The 19,496-nt window shown below is 36.5% G+C and overlaps 1 protein-coding gene across 5 annotated transcripts in view; it reads right to left on the bottom strand.

Moving 5' to 3' along the window:
* SPATA6 (spermatogenesis associated 6) overlaps window positions 1–19,496 on the bottom strand; it is a 144,365-nt gene that overhangs the window by 48,836 nt on the left and 76,033 nt on the right. For all 5 annotated transcript variants that reach the window (XM_036827258.1, XM_036827238.1, XM_036827268.1 and 2 more), the window contains one exon: window positions 16,827–16,867. In XM_036827258.1, the coding sequence (XP_036683153.1) occupies window positions 16,827–16,867 (41 nt within the window). The remainder of the gene's footprint in view (window positions 1–16,826; window positions 16,868–19,496) is intronic.

The following is a 19,496-nucleotide window of genomic DNA, read 5'->3' on the forward strand; positions in this document are numbered from 1 at the left end:
AGTGACATTATACACACACACACACACACACACCCTTTGTAAAAGTAAAAAAATCAAATATAATGCCACAGTTATATTTGAAGGTAAATTTCATAATGTAGCAATCATTACTACCACTATATGACTAGACATTAACTACATCTGATTATTCATTCCACATGTCCAAAATCTACAGAACTTTATCAATTCCAATGGCTTTTGAGTAGGAATAGGGTAAAGGTAGGGATGTATATATAAAACAAAGGACAAATACACATGAACTAATGATAGTCTAGTTTATCTATGAGGCCAAACAAAACAGAATTCTAGTCCTCATACTCATTCATTGCTTCATAATAAATCAGGGTAGATAAATGAATAAATTCCTACCCTTGTAGAACTTATATTCTAGTAAAATTTACATTCTAGTAAGGAGAGAGAGATTTAAAAACACACACCTGGAGTCTGTCATACAGAGTAAAGTAAGTCAGAAAGAGAAAAACAAATACTGTATGCTAACACATATGTATGGAATCTAAAAAAAGTAAAATAAAATAAAAATGGTTCTGAAGAACCTAGGGGCAGGACAGGAATAAAGATGGAGAAGTAGAGAATGGACTTGAGGACATGGGGAGGGGGAAGGGTAAGCTGGGACGAAGTGAGAGTGGCATGGACTTATACATACTACCAAATGTAAAATAGATAGCTAGTGGAAAGCAGCTGCATAACACAGGGAGATCAGCTGGGTGCTTTGTGACCACATAGAGTGGTGGGATAGGGAGGGTGGGAGGGAGATGCAAGAGGGAGGAGATAAGGGGATATATGTATATGTATAGCTGATTCACTTTGTTATACAGCAGAAACTAACACACCATTGTAAAGCAATTATACTCCAATAAAGGTGTTAAAAAACACACACACACACACACACCTGCCCAACCAAAATAAATAGGTAAAATATACAGTATATCGAAGGATGGTAAATACCATGGGAAGAAAATAAAGTAGATAAGAAGTGCTGCTGGGTGGAGTGGCAGGGGTATGTAGGGCAGGAGCTGTGATTTTAAATAGAGTAGTCAATGGGGACCTCACAGAGAAGACTGTCCTAGTAAAGATCTAGGGAGTAAAGGCCTGAAGACCCTAGTGAAGCCATAAGTCAGGGCGACATTTGTGAGAAGAACATTCCAGAAAGAGAGAAAAATAAACACAAAGATCCTGTGGATGGGGTAGGGTGCATGCCTGATAGTTAGAAATAGCAAGGAAGCCAACAGGGCTAGACAGAATAGTAGGAAATAAAGTAAAAAAGGTAAATTTTAAGGATTTAGCCTTCCATTCTAAAAAGAGGAAAAATAAGCTCTTTTTTTTTTTTTTTTTTGTAAATAAGATCTCCTCGGCTACTGTGTCGAGAACAGACTATAGTGGGCCCAAGGGCAGAGGCAACGAAATCAGTTAAGAAACTATTACAACAAAGTATAGAAAGAATGCTGGCTTGATTCTGAGTGATAGCAGTGGAGGCAAAAAGCGATCAGATTCAGAAGTCATCTGGAAGATACAGCCAACAGGATTTGCACAGACTGACTGTCAATGATAACATCAAAGTTTTCTGGTGAAATCAACTGGAAGAGTTGAGTTCGTATGAATTAGCTATACCCTTCCAACTGGATAGGTGGAAGAGTAAGATATTAGGAGTCTGGTTTTGGACACGTTGAGCTTCACACATCTATTAATCATCCAAACTATTAGAGCAGAGGTTCAGGAGTCCAGGAAAAACGTACAAGCTGGTAATTTCCAGAGTCTAAATGGCATTTAAAAGTATGGCACTAGGTGATATAACCAAGGAAGTGAGCATAAATAGGAAACACCTGAAAACTGAGCCCCGGGAAGACTCCTTTGTTTAGAGGCTGGGAAGATGAGAAGGAAACAAACTGAGGAAGGGCCAGGGAAGAAGTGGAAGAAAAAGGAGAATGTGTTATTCTGGAAGTCAATTAAATAATGTATTTCAAGGAAGAGGAGTAACTAGCTCAGTCAAGTACTGCTGACAGGTCAAGGCAGAAAAGGCTAGGAATGAACTTCTGGATTTTAGCAGCAGGGGGGTCATAAATAATATTAATAAGAGTAGCTTTGGTGGGGGCTTCCCTGGTGGCGCAGTATAACTGATATAACTGTATAACTGATTCACTTTGTTATAAAGCAGAAACTAACACAACACCATTGTAAAGCAATTATACTCCAATAAAGATGTTAAAAAAAAAAAAAGACATTAGGTAAATACCAAGGAAATCTGAGTAAATTAAGGACTTTAGTTAATAATAATATATCTATATTGATCCATTAATTATAACAAATGTACCATACTAAATAAGATGATAATAATATGAGAAACTGGGTATGGAGTATATGAGAACTCTCTGTACTATCTTTGTGTTTTTTATGTAAATATAAAACTGCTCTAAAAAAAAAAAAAAGAACTGCCATTTAAAAAAAAAATTAGAATTAAGCTATGCCAGGTAAAATTTTAAAATTTTAACTTGCCCTTTTTCTTACATTTATTTTCTTTATGCTTCCAATCCACCAATGTTCTTTTTGTTACATTTTTGTCTTATGGTTTTATCCCATAGTTCAGGTATTGTTTTATAATGCACATCCCTACTACATCATGTACATATCACAGAGAAAGTGGATTAGTTGTGTTGTAACACACAAAAACATCACCCTTGGGCAGACTTTTCATACCAGGCACATCTCATAGCCCCATCCTTTGTTGGTTGCCTTTGGGTTCCTATTCCTGACCCAATGGTGTCTGGATGATAGTGTTGACGTAACTCAAAACATGGTGACACATGGTTGCATTTTCACTAGAGGCCCCAGAGATATGGCAGTTATCTGGTAAACCTAACCATCCTAGATCCTGATTAGGGTAGACTTCAAACCCTCTTTTGTATTGACCCAGCTTTCTTATCTCTTCTCTGGCATATATTCCCTGCAAATACTATGCCAATGTACCCAAGACACTAAATGCTTCTAGAAAAAAAAATTAAATTAACCATATAGATTGGTTAGTTTTATTATAAATTTATTATTGTCAGTATGATATGGACACTCAAATTACTTTGACATTCTCTAATGCCAGCATCCTCATTGGAATTAATACATCCTTCCCATAATGTTCTTTAAAGCCTCTGACACACTGTCACACAGATGTTTCTAACATGCTACCTCTGCTCTCCTGTGAATCTACTGAGTCCACACATGTATGCTCCCTTCTATCTAATCTCAGAAGTTTCTTCGATCCAAGAATAACAACTACCTCCATCTGTGCTTCATCCCCATTCTTTTTCACATCCTTTGAACTTCCCTCCATTAATTATTAGCATGCTATCTGTATTTCCAGCATCTTCACTTCAACTGGCTCCCAACTTTTAATGCAATTCATGCCTGATCTCTCCCATTTTTATCTCTCTTCTTTTGTACATTAAAAAAAACTCATTGAAGGTGCAGACTAAACATATTGCTGCTATTTTTCTACCTTTCCTGTACTTATAATGTTTCATCAAAACCTACTCTTCCACAACTTATTTTATAAATCCTGTCCTTTCCTCCCAGTCCTCATACTACTTGGCCTCTGCAGCGTTTGTCACTGGTCAGTCCTCTTTTAGTCTTCTCTCCTGAATTTCTCCTCCTCTGTTTCCTTAGTCACCTCTTTTCATGGTCCAGTGGACATTCTTCATCCTTCATCTCATCACTGAAATCAGTGGCTGTTCTCCAATGTCACACTTTCTGCCCCTGTCTCATGTACCTTCTCTTTGGTTGATTTCCTTTGCTTCTATTATCAAGTGTATAGTAATCTCTGAAACACTTATCTCTGGACAAGACTTAGCTTTCCAAGACTTATCTCTGGAAATCCAGATCTGAATACCCATTTCTCTGTTAGGCAGCTCTATTTGGATTTTCCACATGTAACCAAAACTCAGTAAATTTAAAATTTTTATCTCCACCATGCTCTTACCTCTGCTATTCCAGATTTCATCATTATCTTAGACCTAAGCTAAAAATCTATAATTCATATTTCCACAACACCAAGTATGGTCCACCTCTTTATTCACTCCAGAGCAAGCTATTTATGGGCAACATACATTTTAGAATTCTGCTGTCTTGAAATGTCAATTCTATCAATGAAAAAAAAAAAGAAAACTGAGATGACTGATTGAAAATTTAGGGGACTTGTCAGATCAAATGAAAGAATTGAATAAATTAATAACTCTATAATATCATTTAAATGGAATTAGACATAGGAAAAAGTAAAATTGGCACTGGCTTTATCAAATTGACAACGTAACGTGCATAGTTTTGAACTTCCCAAAATATAGTGAAAGAGTTAAAAATTCTCAAAGTAGAAAAATTATTGAAAGACAAAATAGAAGAAAAACTTTCCTGAACTAATGAGATACATCATGGGGGCTATTATGAACTAGCAACATTAATTAAAAGAACAAAAACACCACAAAAAAAAAAAAAAGAGAGAGAGAGAATGAGAGAGAGGAACTGAATTTATTTAATGAATATTTAACTTCCAGTCACCATGTTAAATGTTGGGATTACAACAGTGAACACAACGAAGTCCCTGCCTTTATGAGCTTATGTCCTAGCAGTTACTATCAAGGAAATATTTGACCTTTTAAGAAGGTCAATTTGACCTTTAATCTTTCTCAGACTCATTTCCCTTGTATGTAAAACAGGGTTAATAACAGCTACTTTATAGATCTTCAGTCATTTATTTAAAGTATCTTGCAGAATGCCTAGGTGTGTGAATTAGTTATACAACAAATATAAGTCCTTTATTATTAAGATACCACTCCAACACGGCTTCTTACTTCAACACTACCACAATTTTCACTGTTCTCCAGAATTACAGCAACATATGGTGAGCCAGCAGACAGCTGAGAGAATCAAGCTTTCATCCCAGAACCAAACAGCATGTAATTCAAATGACTCAGTCACAGTCCCAAATAACTGACCAAGAAATATGTGATCCAGATTGAATAAAATAAAAAACTGAAAAGTGCTCTATTGTTAGCTGTTCACAGAGACAAAGTAAAAACACAGTGAATGTCAAAAACAAGATCAAAGAGGTCCATGACCAACAAATACAAGCATATATATTAAGAGACTGATAGAAAGTGCTATAATGCTATTTCTAGAATTATATCCAAATATGAGCCACTTGGCTTATAGTAGAGAGATTATTTTCTCTTCATTAATTTCAATGCCATTTGAGTCATGCTGGCTGGCAGACCATTTCATTTTTTGTTTACTAAAATTTCTCCACAAACTAGTCAGCAACGCTTTAAATAAAGCCTCTTCTAGGTGACTACAACTGACTTTTTTTCTCTTTATCAGAATATTCACTGAGAATCTCTTGAACAACATGTTAGCTAACACACAGATCTAGAGAGGTACAGGGATTTGAACTCACAAACCAGATGAGACAGGGTATTAACACAAAGAAAACTGACAGTGAGATATGCTAGGTGGCAAATGCATCCTAACGACAATATCTGTAGAAGGACATTTATAGACTTCTAATGGTCTAAATGGTGGAGGTCTCATGGAGGAGGTGAATTGGAATCAAGGCCGTAAGTAGAGAAAAGGGGGAGATAGGGCATTCCAAGTAGAGGAAAAGGCACAAGGAAAGATAAACAATGAGTACAGTCACTTGGCTAGTTCTGTAGGAAAGTAATCAGAGAGAATATCACAGAGGTGGAGAGGGGCCCACTGTAGAGAACCTTGAATGCTGCAACTCAATACTATCCGACATTTATTAAGCATCTTCTATGTATCAAGTACTGAACAAGGTAGGAGACAGTAGTCACAGGTAAATATAACAGGAGACTTCAAAGATATTACAATCCAGAATGAGAGACATGAAAAAAACAAGTAATGATAAAACAATGAGGAAGGAAATTAGAACTAAATAGGTATACAATAAGTAATTGTGCAGTAGGGACACAGCTGGGATGTATTCCTTCCATGGAATTAGAATAAATATTTGTTTTGGAAAATTATTTATCTAAATGGGGAATGGAAGGTATAATAAGGGGGTAAATCTTTGATAAGAATCCACTTCAAATCTTCAACCTTAAAACTCAGCTTAAGAAACGTTTTCGTAGCTCTTGTGAGTTTTCCATAGGTTGCTTATTCACTTCCAAAAACCAAATGGAATGTTATCTCTTTGGCTCATAACAGAAGAGTTACATTTCTTGGATGACTCTTCAAGAACCCTGCCTTAGAGTGTTCAAAGAACAGGGTTCAAATCCCTGCTTGTTATGTGACCCTGAGCAAGTCATGTACTCTAAGTTTTCATTTCCTTCTCTATAAACTGGGGAAATTATCTTACAGGTTTGCTACAGAAAATAAAGGAGACAAAATTAGTACAAACACAAAGCAGAGGGCTCGAGTTATGAAAGACAACAGTATTTATTTCCTCTGTTGACAGCAACCTTCATATTTCAGCATAAACAGTTTTTTTTTTGTTTTACATTTACGGAAATAGCTCTTTAAATGCCATTTCTAAGATCTCAGAAATGTAATAATTCCAATATTGCAAATGTTGCAATGTATCAAGATAAAATCTAATATTTTTAAACCAATCTGAAATTGTTACAGGTAGAAAAGAAAATTTCATACACCAAACTCGTAATTATATAAATGTAATGTAATTAAATGACATACTTTTCAAATATGTGATACATAATGGTTTGGTTATACCATACTTATGAAATAAGGTTCCTGAAAAGTTGTTTACACAATAAGTTCATAAGTTAAATAATATTTATGCCCATGAAAATTTTATATTTATAGGAACTTCAAGGTCAAATTAATGGAAGAGAGAACTACTAAGTAGAAATAGGAACCAGGAAATTCACTTATCCAACAAATATTTGTTGAAAGCCCATTTAGTGCCTGGTACTAGACACCACGCTTTAAAATTTCTCCTTTGTCATGGGACATAAAACTTAAGAAATAAATAAAAATAATTCTAATGGAATTTGCTGGGAAGTAGTTGAGAATGAAGACTATAGGAAAGAAGTGCAGTTGAGGTACTATTTTCAGGATAGTAAGAACAAAGCACAGTTCTGATTCAAAAGGGAGAGAAGCAGATATTGGCAACTGAGACCAGTTTCTCAATTTTGCTGAAAACATTCCTTTTGAATCCTACTGAAGGGAATGATCCATTCCTACCTTATCCAATTTAAAAATACATATGCTCAACTATCTGGTTTAAGGAAAATGTACTTTCTTTACACTGAAGAAAAATTTAGAAGAAATTCCAAAATAATGCAATGAAAATGATAAGTAATTCCTAAGTATGTCCATCTTTAGGGGGTAGGGGGAAATTCCTCCCTTCTTAGAACACTCTTCAATGCACTTATATAAATAACTTGTTTAATCCTCACAACGACCCTATGTGGTATTTTTATTACCTACACTTTACAAGAGAGGAAACTGAAGCAAAGTCAAACAGCTATTAAGTGGTAGGGGTCCCAGGCCAGTGAACTATGAGAGATCCACGGCGGAAAAAAGGGGAAAATTCCCACAGCCCAGGCCTCACAGGATGCCTATGAGGGAAGTTCCACAGAAGATGCGCTAACAATCTGATTTACTAACAACCCAATGAAAAGAGCCAAGGAACAAACCGACAAACTGTTCCCAAGGAAGAAATAAAATATCCCCCAATTAATTTTATGATGTGATCATAACATTGCTACCAAACCACTCAAGAAAAGTAGAAGAAAGGTAATTAGAGACCACTCTTACTAGTGAGCATATGTGAGAAAATATCTTAAATAAAATATTAACAAATTAAATTTAGTGATGTTCAAAAAAAGAATACAACATGATTACATGATACATTTGTACATTCAAAGAATACAAGAATGGGTTATCAATAGAAAATCTATTAATTCACTATAGAAAAATCATTATCAACTCAATAGATGCTGAAAAAATTATTCAATAACATCCAACATCCACTCATAATTAAAAAATATACATACTTTGCAAACAAGGAATTTCAAAGGGAACTTCCTTAACTTGCTAAAGGATATCTAACAAAAATCTACTGCAAATAACATTCATAGGTGTGAAAGCTTCGACATGATCTTATCAAAGACAGGATCAAGACAACACAGTATTAGTTCATGCTGCAGCATATCAGGCTGCATTGCAAGAGCAAATTAAGTTTGAAGCTTAGTGGCTTAACATAATAAAGGTTCATTTTTCCCTGTGCTTTATGGTAATATAGGTTAGCAAGAGAATCACACTTCACAAAATTGCCCAAGGACCCGGGCTGATGAGACAGGCTGAACAACTTATAGCTGTACCATCTAGAACATGAGACCTCATTATCACTATAACAAGAGAGAGTTCATATCAATTCTTCTATGCTGCACCCTGGAAGGGATCCACATAATTTACATGTAGAGTCCATTGGCTGGAACTAGGCCCCATACACCTGCAAGAGGGCTTGAAAATATGGGAGAGGACATGAATAGCCAATAAGCAATAAGTGTCTCTGCCGCATCCTGATCACCACTTTTATTTAAGAATCTATTAAAAATCCTAGTGGGCTTCCCTGGTGGCGCAGTGGTTGAGAGTCTGCCTGCCAATGCAGGGCACGCGGGTTCGAGCCCTGGTCTGGGAGGATCCCACATGCCGCGGAGCAACTAGGCCCGTGAGCCACAACTACTGAGCCTGCGCGACTGGAGCCTGTGCTCCGCAACAAGAGAGGCCGCGACAGTGAGAGGCCCGCGCACCGCGATGAAGAGTGGCCCCCGCTTGCCACAACTAGAGGAAGCCCTCGCACAGAAACGAAGACCCAACACAGCCATAAATAAATAAATAAATAAATTTATAAAAAAAAAAAAATCCTAGTAAGTCAAGACAAATAAATAATTTGAAAGGCAGAAATAAAATTCATTGTTTGTTGAGGATATGGTTTCCTCTATTAAAAAAATTCAAGAATATCTAAGACAAGAATGTTATACAGAAATGTATTGCAGACCCATACATCAGTAAAACACATAAAAATGTAATTTTACATAAAAGACCACTTACAATGGAAACCAAAACTATAAGGTTTCTCGGAATAAATCTACCAATGTGTTAACACATTAGTGGAAAAGTGTATGTAACCTTAGTAAGACATGTAAGAACTGAGACCACCTACATTCACATGGCTTAGCTAACAGAACAAAAAACTGAGGCCCACCCACCTCAACATGACTTTATCATGAGTTCCGGGAAATTCTTGCCAGGAAAATAATGCTATAAACCAGTAAATAGCTTCATTATTTGCTTCAGGACCTTCCCATAAATCATTTGCCTGAACAGCAATCTGCTCAGTCATCAATCAGCTCCCTTCTCAAAACAACAGATTCTTAATCTGGGCAAACAGTCCCCTTCTCAGGACAGATCACTCAATAGGACAAATCCCTTCCCTATCAAATACCTGATTATTTACCAAGACTTGCTTTAAGACTCTAACCTCTGTGTCCATTAATCCTAGACTTTTATATCACAAACTCTGCTAATTAGATTCCCTCATTAAAAGCCCTACCTTAAACTACTGAAGCCCAGACCCCAAAACTCCATAAATATCTACCGTTAACCTTTCAGAGATACTACGAAGACTGTAAAGGTGGTGCTCTCCCTTACTGCATAATCATAAGCTCTGCTTTGCTTGGTATCAACAGATCATTCAGTTATCATGGTGGTCCTTTGGTGAGTTGGCAGTTGACAACCCTGGAAGTCCAATAAGATCCAAACAGACCCTCCTGGCTGCCACATCTAAGACGCTCAACTTAAATAGAAATAGCTTTTTCCTCTGAGACACTTGGGCCTCCCTCCTGGGGGTCTCTCTAACTACAATGATGCTGTAAGTGAATCTTCCTGTTGAAGCTGGACTCTGCTCTCCTTTTGTTAAGGCTCCCAAATGCTGAGTTACTTTGTCTTGTAGGAATGCAGAGCCCTTGTCATTATTTGGTCAAATTTGAAAACTTGTAACCCAGGCGGAAATCTATCTTATTACTAACAATACTAATATGTCTCTCTCTCTTTGCCACTTTTTGCTCTGAGTCTGTAAGAGGAAGTTCATAGAGAAGTAACAGGCATTAGCTACTAAAGCTATCCTGGAGCCAGACCTAAGGATTGTCAGGTTCAGATGTTCTCATTATACCATTTTAAAATCCTTAGTAGAAACTTTGCCCTGGGCCACTTGTCAGAATATCATAAAAACTTTCCTCAGTTTCGTCTTTTTTTTTTTTTTGCCATGGGAGAAAACGCCTCTGAGAGAAATCACTACCAAACCTTCCATCTTCCTAGAATTACAGATCTATCAGGTCTCCAATTTAAGAAACCAACCACTAAGTTGGGGCCCAAGACATAAGGTGTACAAGCAACATACTGACCGACACTGCCAGACTCTTATACCTGTGTTTCAGGTTAGGCCCATGCCCCCTCCAAGTTAGATTCAAACTTTCCATCATCTTACATATATTTATACTATAATTTAAAATTTTACACTTATTGTTCCAAATAGCATAATTTCACTAAGCATATTTTAGAATTACAGTGGCCACTTTGGACGGTTTTTTATATGAACAAAACTGTTCATGCGAAAGATGCATTAGAATAAAAGGGAGCAAAATCCTACACGTCCAATGGTCTGCACTTCTTAACTGGCCTAACAAAAATTCCAAAATATTTTTGAGTCCACGAATTGCTTCCATAAAAGATTTGCTGGCCAAGGTAAATTTTTAAAAATGTGAAAATGTAAAACTATGTCTTGTTTAGATACCCTCACATCCCATTGAGAGAAATGGCTTTTATCCCACTATTTCTTATTTCCTGTCCTATGCTCCTCCATTACCTCAGATCTCTATCCTTCTTTCTGTCTGCTTTCATTCCCATCTGACCTGCCAGAAACAAAAGCTCAATGACTTCTTAAAATTAAATCCCCTTCAGAATACATCAAGTGCCATATGGTTGATTTTTAAGCTCTGGTCTGTTTCTGAGCTGAATAGTCAGACACTCTCCAGCATCTAAACAAGATAACCAGGAATTTGCAGCAGAATTTAGAGTTCTGTGAAGTTTAAACTAGCCTTTGCACGTTTCCTATCCCAATAAATGGTGTCATCAAACACTGAGTTGTGAAAATTAGAAATATAAGAGTCATTCTTAACATTGCATGGCTAAGCCCCTTCCAATGCTCTCTGCTTTCAAAGTTTTCCTGCCTATTTTTGCCTAGTTCCTGAAATTTAAAAAAAAATGCCTGGAGATATTTTTATTGAGATTTTGTTAATTTTTGAATTACCCTACATAGAAGAATATCTCTATGATATTGACACTCTTTCTCTAGGAGAACATAGTATATCTTTTCCATTTGTCAAGTCTACTTTTCTGTCAACATTAATCCTAAATGTCTGTGTAATATCTCCACTGCAATCGACCTCCATTACTATCACCCCAATCCAAACCATCATCATTTCTCACATTGACTATTCAATAGCCTACTAACTTGTATATTACTATCCATTCTTTTCCTAGTCCATACTACAATCAAGAGTAATATTTGCAAAGTACAAATCCAACTGTATCATCTTGTTGTTTAAAATAATTCCATTTGCTTCCCATTGTACCTAGGATAACTATCAAAATTCCTAACATGGCGAAAAAGATGTGATCCCTATCTACTACTCCAGCCTCAATTTATATCATGCACCTACCTACCCATGTCTTTCACTCCTAGCAACACTGGTCTTTTAGTTGCCTAGCCACTGAACCTTTATAAATGCTACTTCCCCTTTTCCCTTGCACATGTCCTTCCCTCCTTTTCACACAGTAAATTCTTATTCACTTTCAGAGCTCAAGAGCAATCACCAGTCCTCAAGATCCTTTTTCCATTCTCCTTCACCAGATCAAATCCTCCTAATATATAACTAGTACAAGCTAGCATGCATGTCCCCCATGATACTTATCACAGTTCCAAGTATATATTGATTTTTGTGATTTTATTATTACCTATCTCCCTCATCATCACGAAATATCCATGAATTCAGGCAGAGATAGTTTCTAGTTTTGCTAATTTTTTATTTCTAGCATAATAGAGTTTCAGTCATATCATCTTTCCTAACGGTAAGAGAGAAGTTGGGAGTGGAGAGGGACAAGGCATTCTAGATGTGACAGAAGAAATGACTAGCTTTCCATCACAATTCATCTTTCCCTCCTCCAGAGCAGAATTACTGCTGAGAAGCAATCCTTGCATCTAGGTGTGGCCATCTGATTAGTTCTTGGCAAACGGAGTGTAGGTAAAAATGTTATGTGTCAATTCCAGGCCAAGGTTTTTAAGAAAGAGATATGCCTCTTCAGGTTCTCCTTCATTTTCCACCATGTGAAGAGGACAGCAAAGCTCTAGAGTAAGGCAAAGGCACAGAATGGGGTCACTGCACGGAAAAATAGTATGCAGATTAGAGGCACCCTAAATTAACTATTATGTGAATAAAAACTAAATTTCTATTATATTAACCTTCTGAAGTTTGTAGGTTTATTTCTATAGCAAATAGCATTACCCCAAACAATTCAGAAATCAGTATCTTACTGTACTGGTCTTAACATAGACCTAAATATGCACTGGCCTGGAAGTCAGGAGCAGGAAGCAAGGGAATAGATACTTGAGGATTGAAAATTTAAGGTCCAATAATGCAGTAGCAAAATAAAACTGTGGCCTGCAACAGCTTGGAAGATAGACCACATATCTTTCAAGCTTATTACCTCTAGGAAAATAGCTGCAAAGGGCAAGAGATGTAGTGTGTGTTGACTTTTACTTATACTGAGCAAGGGATTTCAAGAATGACGAGCTCAGGAGAGATTGGTTTAAGAGCAGAAATGAAATAGTATAGAAAGATTTTAGTAATCGAGGGCCTCTCAGGGCCAGGAAAAGTGAGTGTCAACTGCGTGTGGACACAAAATGTAGAAGGTTAAGACAGAAAAAGGCTTTGAGCTTTGAACAAAGGGCCATTAAAACTTTTTAAACAGAAAAACGAAATCCTAAGACAAAAATCAGATTGAGGAGGTTGCTTCCCATCTCAGCCTACTTCAAAGGGCCTCAAGGTAAACCATTAAAAGGCATAAGAACTAAAGAAATAAATCAGACTTTAGAATTATATTTAGAGGGAAAAAACAACTTTGTGTGTATTTACTGAAACATTAAACTGACTGGAAGCAAATAAATGAGAAGTTGATACTTGCCTAAGTCTATATTGCCTAAGAAATCAAGAACCTGGCCTTTAAGAGCCTAAGTCTATAAAATAGCTCTCAGGCCCCAAAACTTTTAACAGCAGGAAGTGGGCTAGAAAACTATGCAGTCCCAAGAGATCAAATCCTCCCAACCCATTTCAGAGAGGATAGCTCACTGCCACGTAGGATAATAAATGGACATGGAAAAACCAGCTGCAGGGTAGAGTCAGGGCCCATGGAGAGTAAAGTCTAAGAAAGGACATTCCTCTACTATCAGGGCAGCAGGGCACCTGCCTGTTAGGTTCACAAAGCTTGCCCAGCAGCATTTATCATTGCTGTAGACTAGTAACTGCTCTTCATTCTCTATTTCTCCCTTTTGCAAATAAGAGCACCATTTTTTTTCCAGTTATCCTATCCCTGCTCTAACAAGACATACCAGAAATGAGGTTCAGGTAGAGTGAGAAGGTGAGGGAGGGGAGAAGTAACTTGTCTTGGTTCACAGGTCACTGGATAACAGGGAGTCTATCTGGATCTGGCTTATCCAACACTCAAAGATCCTGAACTTCAAGCTAGATTCAAGTGGAACTTGAATGATGGAACTTCAAGTGATTTTCCTGGAAGAGGACAAGAGTATGTTCTGTGTGAGGGAAGAAAGGGATATTTGGTGGCCAGACGGGCAGACTATGACAGATATGGTCGGTGGTCTACTAAAATCTATGGCCCCTCTTCAGCGGGAAACAGCTGCCTAACTAGGATCCCTATTTGCTAGCCACCTTCCTCATCTTGCTTCTAGATGGGACTACTTCTTGTCAATGGAATATAAGAAGTGACTTAATTCACTTCCAGGCTTTTTTTTTTTTTTTTAATTAATTAATTAATTTTTGGCTGCGTTGGGTCATTCATTTGAATGTCTAGCAATGAAAGGACAAAGAAACAGGGAACAATAAAGATATAGGGAGGCAGGTTGAGAGGTGTGCTCTTTTTCTGAGAACTTTGTATTTATAGAACAGCTGATTATAATGCATCCAGGGTGAAGAGAGGTGACTTTGGCCAAAAGAACAGCTAATGACCAAGTAACTAGAAATCTTAAAGAGGGAGGCGGCAGATATAATAGGTATGAAGGAGTAGGAAAAATAGAAAATAAATATGTTAAATAGCCATGATCCCTCAATATATGCCCTCCACTCAAACCAAACCAGTAGTTTCCCCCCCGCCTCCAGGACAATGTACTTATTCTAAACTCCAAGGCTTTTTCATGTTGTTTTCCTTCTAAGACATTCTTCTTTCTCTTCCCTTGCCTCTGCAGAATATATTTCTCAACAGAACTCAGGCCAAGTCCCACTTTTCTAAAAAATTTTTGCAAGCACTTCTAGTTTCATAACTCTTCTCCTTGTAGAAATCCTATAGTGTTCCACTACCAGTTATTATATGCCTATAAGAAAATAGCCCTTTATTTTTTTCATAGAAAAGACAGCGCTGTTCAATGTTGCATATGTATTTCTGTGAAAATCTACCTCTTCGATACAGAAATAATCCTGTGAGCTCACTTACCACCCACAGCCTTACAAAGGTAGTATGAATGATCAACTTCTACTCTAACTCTAAAAGTGAAGAATACAGAGGTGAGGGTGGGTGGGTATTAAAGATAAATAGAAGTGAAGCTCTTTTAAATAATTCATTTAGAAAAGAGGATTCTAAATATATCACCTACCTTTAAATGGACCAGTCAATGTAGAATTGGATTATAGTTACCTTAGGATAAAGATTAGTGTCCTATAAACTTTATACCTTTCTCTCCATTCTATACTTTTGTATATTTGGTTTACTTGTTTTCTCTTCATAATCCACTCACACAACACACATATTTTAGGAATCCACACTGTATATCAGACAATATCTAGCAATTGTCAATAAGCAAGATCAATAAGATCCTTGCCATTCTGGAACTTACAGATTAGTAAAAAAAACAAAGATGCAAATAAAGAAGAAAATAAATAAAACTTGTGAAACATGACTTGAAGATAGGCTTGTCCCTTAGGTATTACAACTAAGGTAGCTTCCCTGGGCCCTATGCAAGACAACAAACATTATGCTTCTTGATGCATGTGTGTGTGTGTGCATGCATGCACATATATATTACACAGATCAGTATCCATGTATGTGTTTGAATAAGTTCCACATAATAGGGTAGGTCTGCACCAGGGGAATTATGCCAGGCCCACACTCCTCTAGGGACAGCCTTAAGCAAGGGCACGACCCTATACAAACGCTATACAAGGAACGGTTCTATTCAAGTGCTATATCCACATCTATACTAGTAGTTCTCAAATGCCAGTCCTTGGATAGACAGCAAAAGAGTTGCATAAGAATCACCTGGAAACTTGTTTAAAATAAAAATTTCTAGTTACAGTCTCAACAATTTTAATTTAGTAGGCCTGGAATAAACTTTTATAAAGTTCCACCTCGATGATTCTGACACTCTGGTAGATCTGGCCCCTTAGCCACATGGTGCCTTGGCTTGTTACTTAACTGTTCCATATTTCTTTTATCACAATCAAAGCATGGCAAAGAGTTATGCTGTTCAGTGCCAGTAAGCATGGGATAAATTGGTTCCAAGTAAATAAACAAAGGTATTATAAGGAAAGCTATGTTTTTTGTTTTGTTTTGTTTTCCCAACTATGATGCCTCTTCTTATTAAGAAGCTTACACTTAGGGACAGAAAAGAAAAACTCTGGGGCAGTACTTCTCAAAATGTAGAACATGAACTACTAGTGGTATAGCAGATAACTTAGTATGGTACCCAAAATGAATTTAGATGATACACAAGATTATTTTACATAGCACATGGACATACACTAAAAGGTACTGAATTCCCAAAGAAAAAATATATTTTCTTTTCAATTCGCTTTCAATCAGAAATCTTCAGTTAGCTATTGGTATGTCTCCTATACCTGTCTATCATTGCTTATCTCATTTTAAGAAAAAGAGAACATGTCTCAGAGCCTTTGGAAAACAATAGTTTTCTAGCCAGAATTTAGTAATGTTGTTTTGTTTTTGCTGTACTTTTAAGGCTATCATCCATTTAAAGTATATGATACTGATTTTTCATTTACACTGGTGAAATAAATAAAAACAAGGTGAATTTTTAAAAGACAGCATAAATTACATGCAGGTATTGTAAAACTTATAAGGATGCTCTACGAATGACTGAAATTTATAAATACTACTGTGTGAGGTATCACTAAAAGTAGCAACCAATTTCTCTCTGTCTCTGTCTCTCTCTCACAGACACACACACACACATATACACATACACAAACAAGTAATGAACAATCAAAAGTCACAAAACATTTGTAGCAAGACACTCAATGAAAAGTCTATCCTACCACCTGACAACATAGACAAAATAATGACATTCCATAATATGACAATTATTGTTTGTAAATTTCTTGACTAAATGAATATGATAATATCTGACCATACATATAAGAAATTTACTAATGCTCTAATATGAAAGCCAGGATAATTATTGTTCTGCAATTTATACTACATACCTTATAATCCTTGGGTCGGTAGCAGCCAAGATGAGAATGATCTAAAAAAGGATGTACAAAAGAAACTAAATATTTCCTATCAAAAATAAGAAATTTGTCTTCATCTTTGATTTTTCCTACATCACTCTGTTTCTACGATTATAATTCATACAGCAGTTTTCAGAAATATCTTAAAAATCCTTCAATAATGTTACAAAGATGATAAGCAACAAGTTAAAATCTGTATCAGTTCTTCAGCAATTAAGTGATTTCAAATAGTATTTTCATTAGAGTAGGAGATATCTGATACAGGCCAGATTAATTTTTAGTTGATAAACCAATTTGTCTACATGAAATGGATACTTTTTAGTTGACAAACCAGTTTATGATGAAATGTAATTTGAATATATAGATTTGATAGATACTGGTAAACTACATGTGTTCCTAATCTTGGAGTCCATGCTTGAATTAAGTGAGTGTAATGGAAACAGGACCAGCTTTAGAGGGCGGGAGCATACTGTCCCGTAGTGTACAGATCTTGCTGACAAATAGATGTGCATTACAGTTCAGGCTCCAGCACTTCCAATATGGCCCTGGGCACATTATCTAATCTTTCTAAGTCTCAGATTCCTCAATTTTCTAATGCAGGTGTCCCCAAGCCCCAGGCCACAGACTGGTACCGGTCCTTGGCCTGTTAGGAACCAGGCCGCACAGCAGGAGGGGTGAGCAGCAGGTGAGTGAGCAAAGCTTCATCTGCCACTCCCTATTGCTCCCCATTACTGCCTGAACCATCCCCCTTCCCCACCCCCCCCACCCCCCCACGCGGTGGAAAAACTGTCTTCCACGAAACCAGTCCCTGGTGCCAAAAAGGCTGGGGACCACTGGTCTAATGTACCTCTTTCATAATATTGTTTTAAAGATTACATTAGATATTACATGTAAGGCAATACAATAAATGTTAACTATTATTACTAACAGCATTATCAACATCATTACTATTGAAATCTAAGTCAAACAAGGCCAGGTTCAACTTCCACCACTTATCATACATGTTAGTTTGGTCAAGTTATACAATTAATCTGTTTTTCATTCCTCATTTTAAGAGTATGAAGACAATGCTTACCTTACCTCAGAGAGTTATAGTGATGATTAAATTATACAATTTATAAAAGTACCTAGCATAGCATCTACAACAGTGGACTATAAAGCTATTCCAAATCTCTCCCTAAGACAAAGACCACTACATTGCAGATGCAGATTTGGGGTTTTACTCATTACTTGAAGGAGTCAAGTTTTAAGTATTATAATCTCTGTTATATTGATAGATAAGAAAATCAGAACCATAATTTGCAATTCTACTTCTTTACTAATACATTCCAGTCAAAAACATTCTAACATTCTATATTTTACCTTCACAAACCACCTTGTACAGAAAAAAAAAATGCTATATGGATAGAAACCCAGGATAGTCTATATTTAGTCAATTAGCTTTCACTTATAGCACAAGATGTTTGTTTTCCAAGTGTCCTGAGCCATTATAAGAGGGTAGCTGAAACGTTAATGTCTTTCACACAAGGTCAACTTCACCATTTAATTCAGTAAGATCCAACTTACTTCAAATGCTTTTCAAAATTCAAAATAAAAGTAACTCCCAACCTAACTCCTCTTCTGTAAAGTCTAATGTACAACATGGCCACAAGTAGCAGAAGAAATAAAAGAATGATAAGGACACACTGAGTCTAATTCTCCAAACATGCTAACTTTGAAAATTAAGGTAATAATTTCTATACATAATATATATTCTTTCTGGTAGCTAATGTAATGTTAAAAATATCAATATATTAAAACACAGGAATGTCTTCTGCTCTCCACAAACCATTTATAAACTTATCCTAATTCAGACAAATTTATATAATTTTCTTTCACTTTTATAAATTAAGCTATTACTTTGATCTGAGGTTTCCTAATGTTCACATTTAATCACCTTTACCAACAATTAGGTACTTAACTATATTCTAAATGCAGGAGATAGAGGAGATAAAAGCCACGACCCATGGTTGTGAAGTGCTTATAATTTACTTAAGTTATAGGAAGTTGAATAACAGCAGCATAAAAGAACAGGCTAAATCAGAATGGTATAGGCAATTAATGCTATTAAAAAGTCATATCAGAGATCGATCTCTCAAAGTTGAAGGCCATCAGGAAAAACTTCCTAAAGTAGGAAAAAGTTGAGCTGGGTCTTAATGAATGGGTTACACTTAAGAAAAGTATGAAGATAAAGAGCTAATTTAGATCGTGTGTGTGTGTGTGTGTGTGTGTGTGTGTGTGTGCACGCGCGTCCACGACCTTGAACAACTTACTCTACTTCCTTAAATCTCAGATTTCTTCATCTGTAAAATGAGGATAAATAATAGCATCTAAAATTCTTGAGGTTACTATGAGTAATAATCAATGAAATTTTAAGCATTTAGAATAGTGGCTAGCAGAAAACACAATAATATTAGTTATTATTTGATTCTCCAATAATCTCATGAAATCAGTGTTACAAACTGAATATTTGTGTCCTCCCAAAATTCATATGTTGAGGCCCTACCCCTCAAAGTGATGGTATTTGGAAATGAGACCCTTAGGTGGTAATTAGGGTTAGATGAGGTCATGAGGGTGGGGCCACATAATGGAAAGAGTGCCCTT

Source organism: Balaenoptera musculus, chromosome 1 (assembly GCF_009873245.2).
Source record: "Balaenoptera musculus isolate JJ_BM4_2016_0621 chromosome 1, mBalMus1.pri.v3, whole genome shotgun sequence".
Classification (NCBI taxonomy): domain Eukaryota; kingdom Metazoa; phylum Chordata; class Mammalia; order Artiodactyla; family Balaenopteridae; genus Balaenoptera; species Balaenoptera musculus.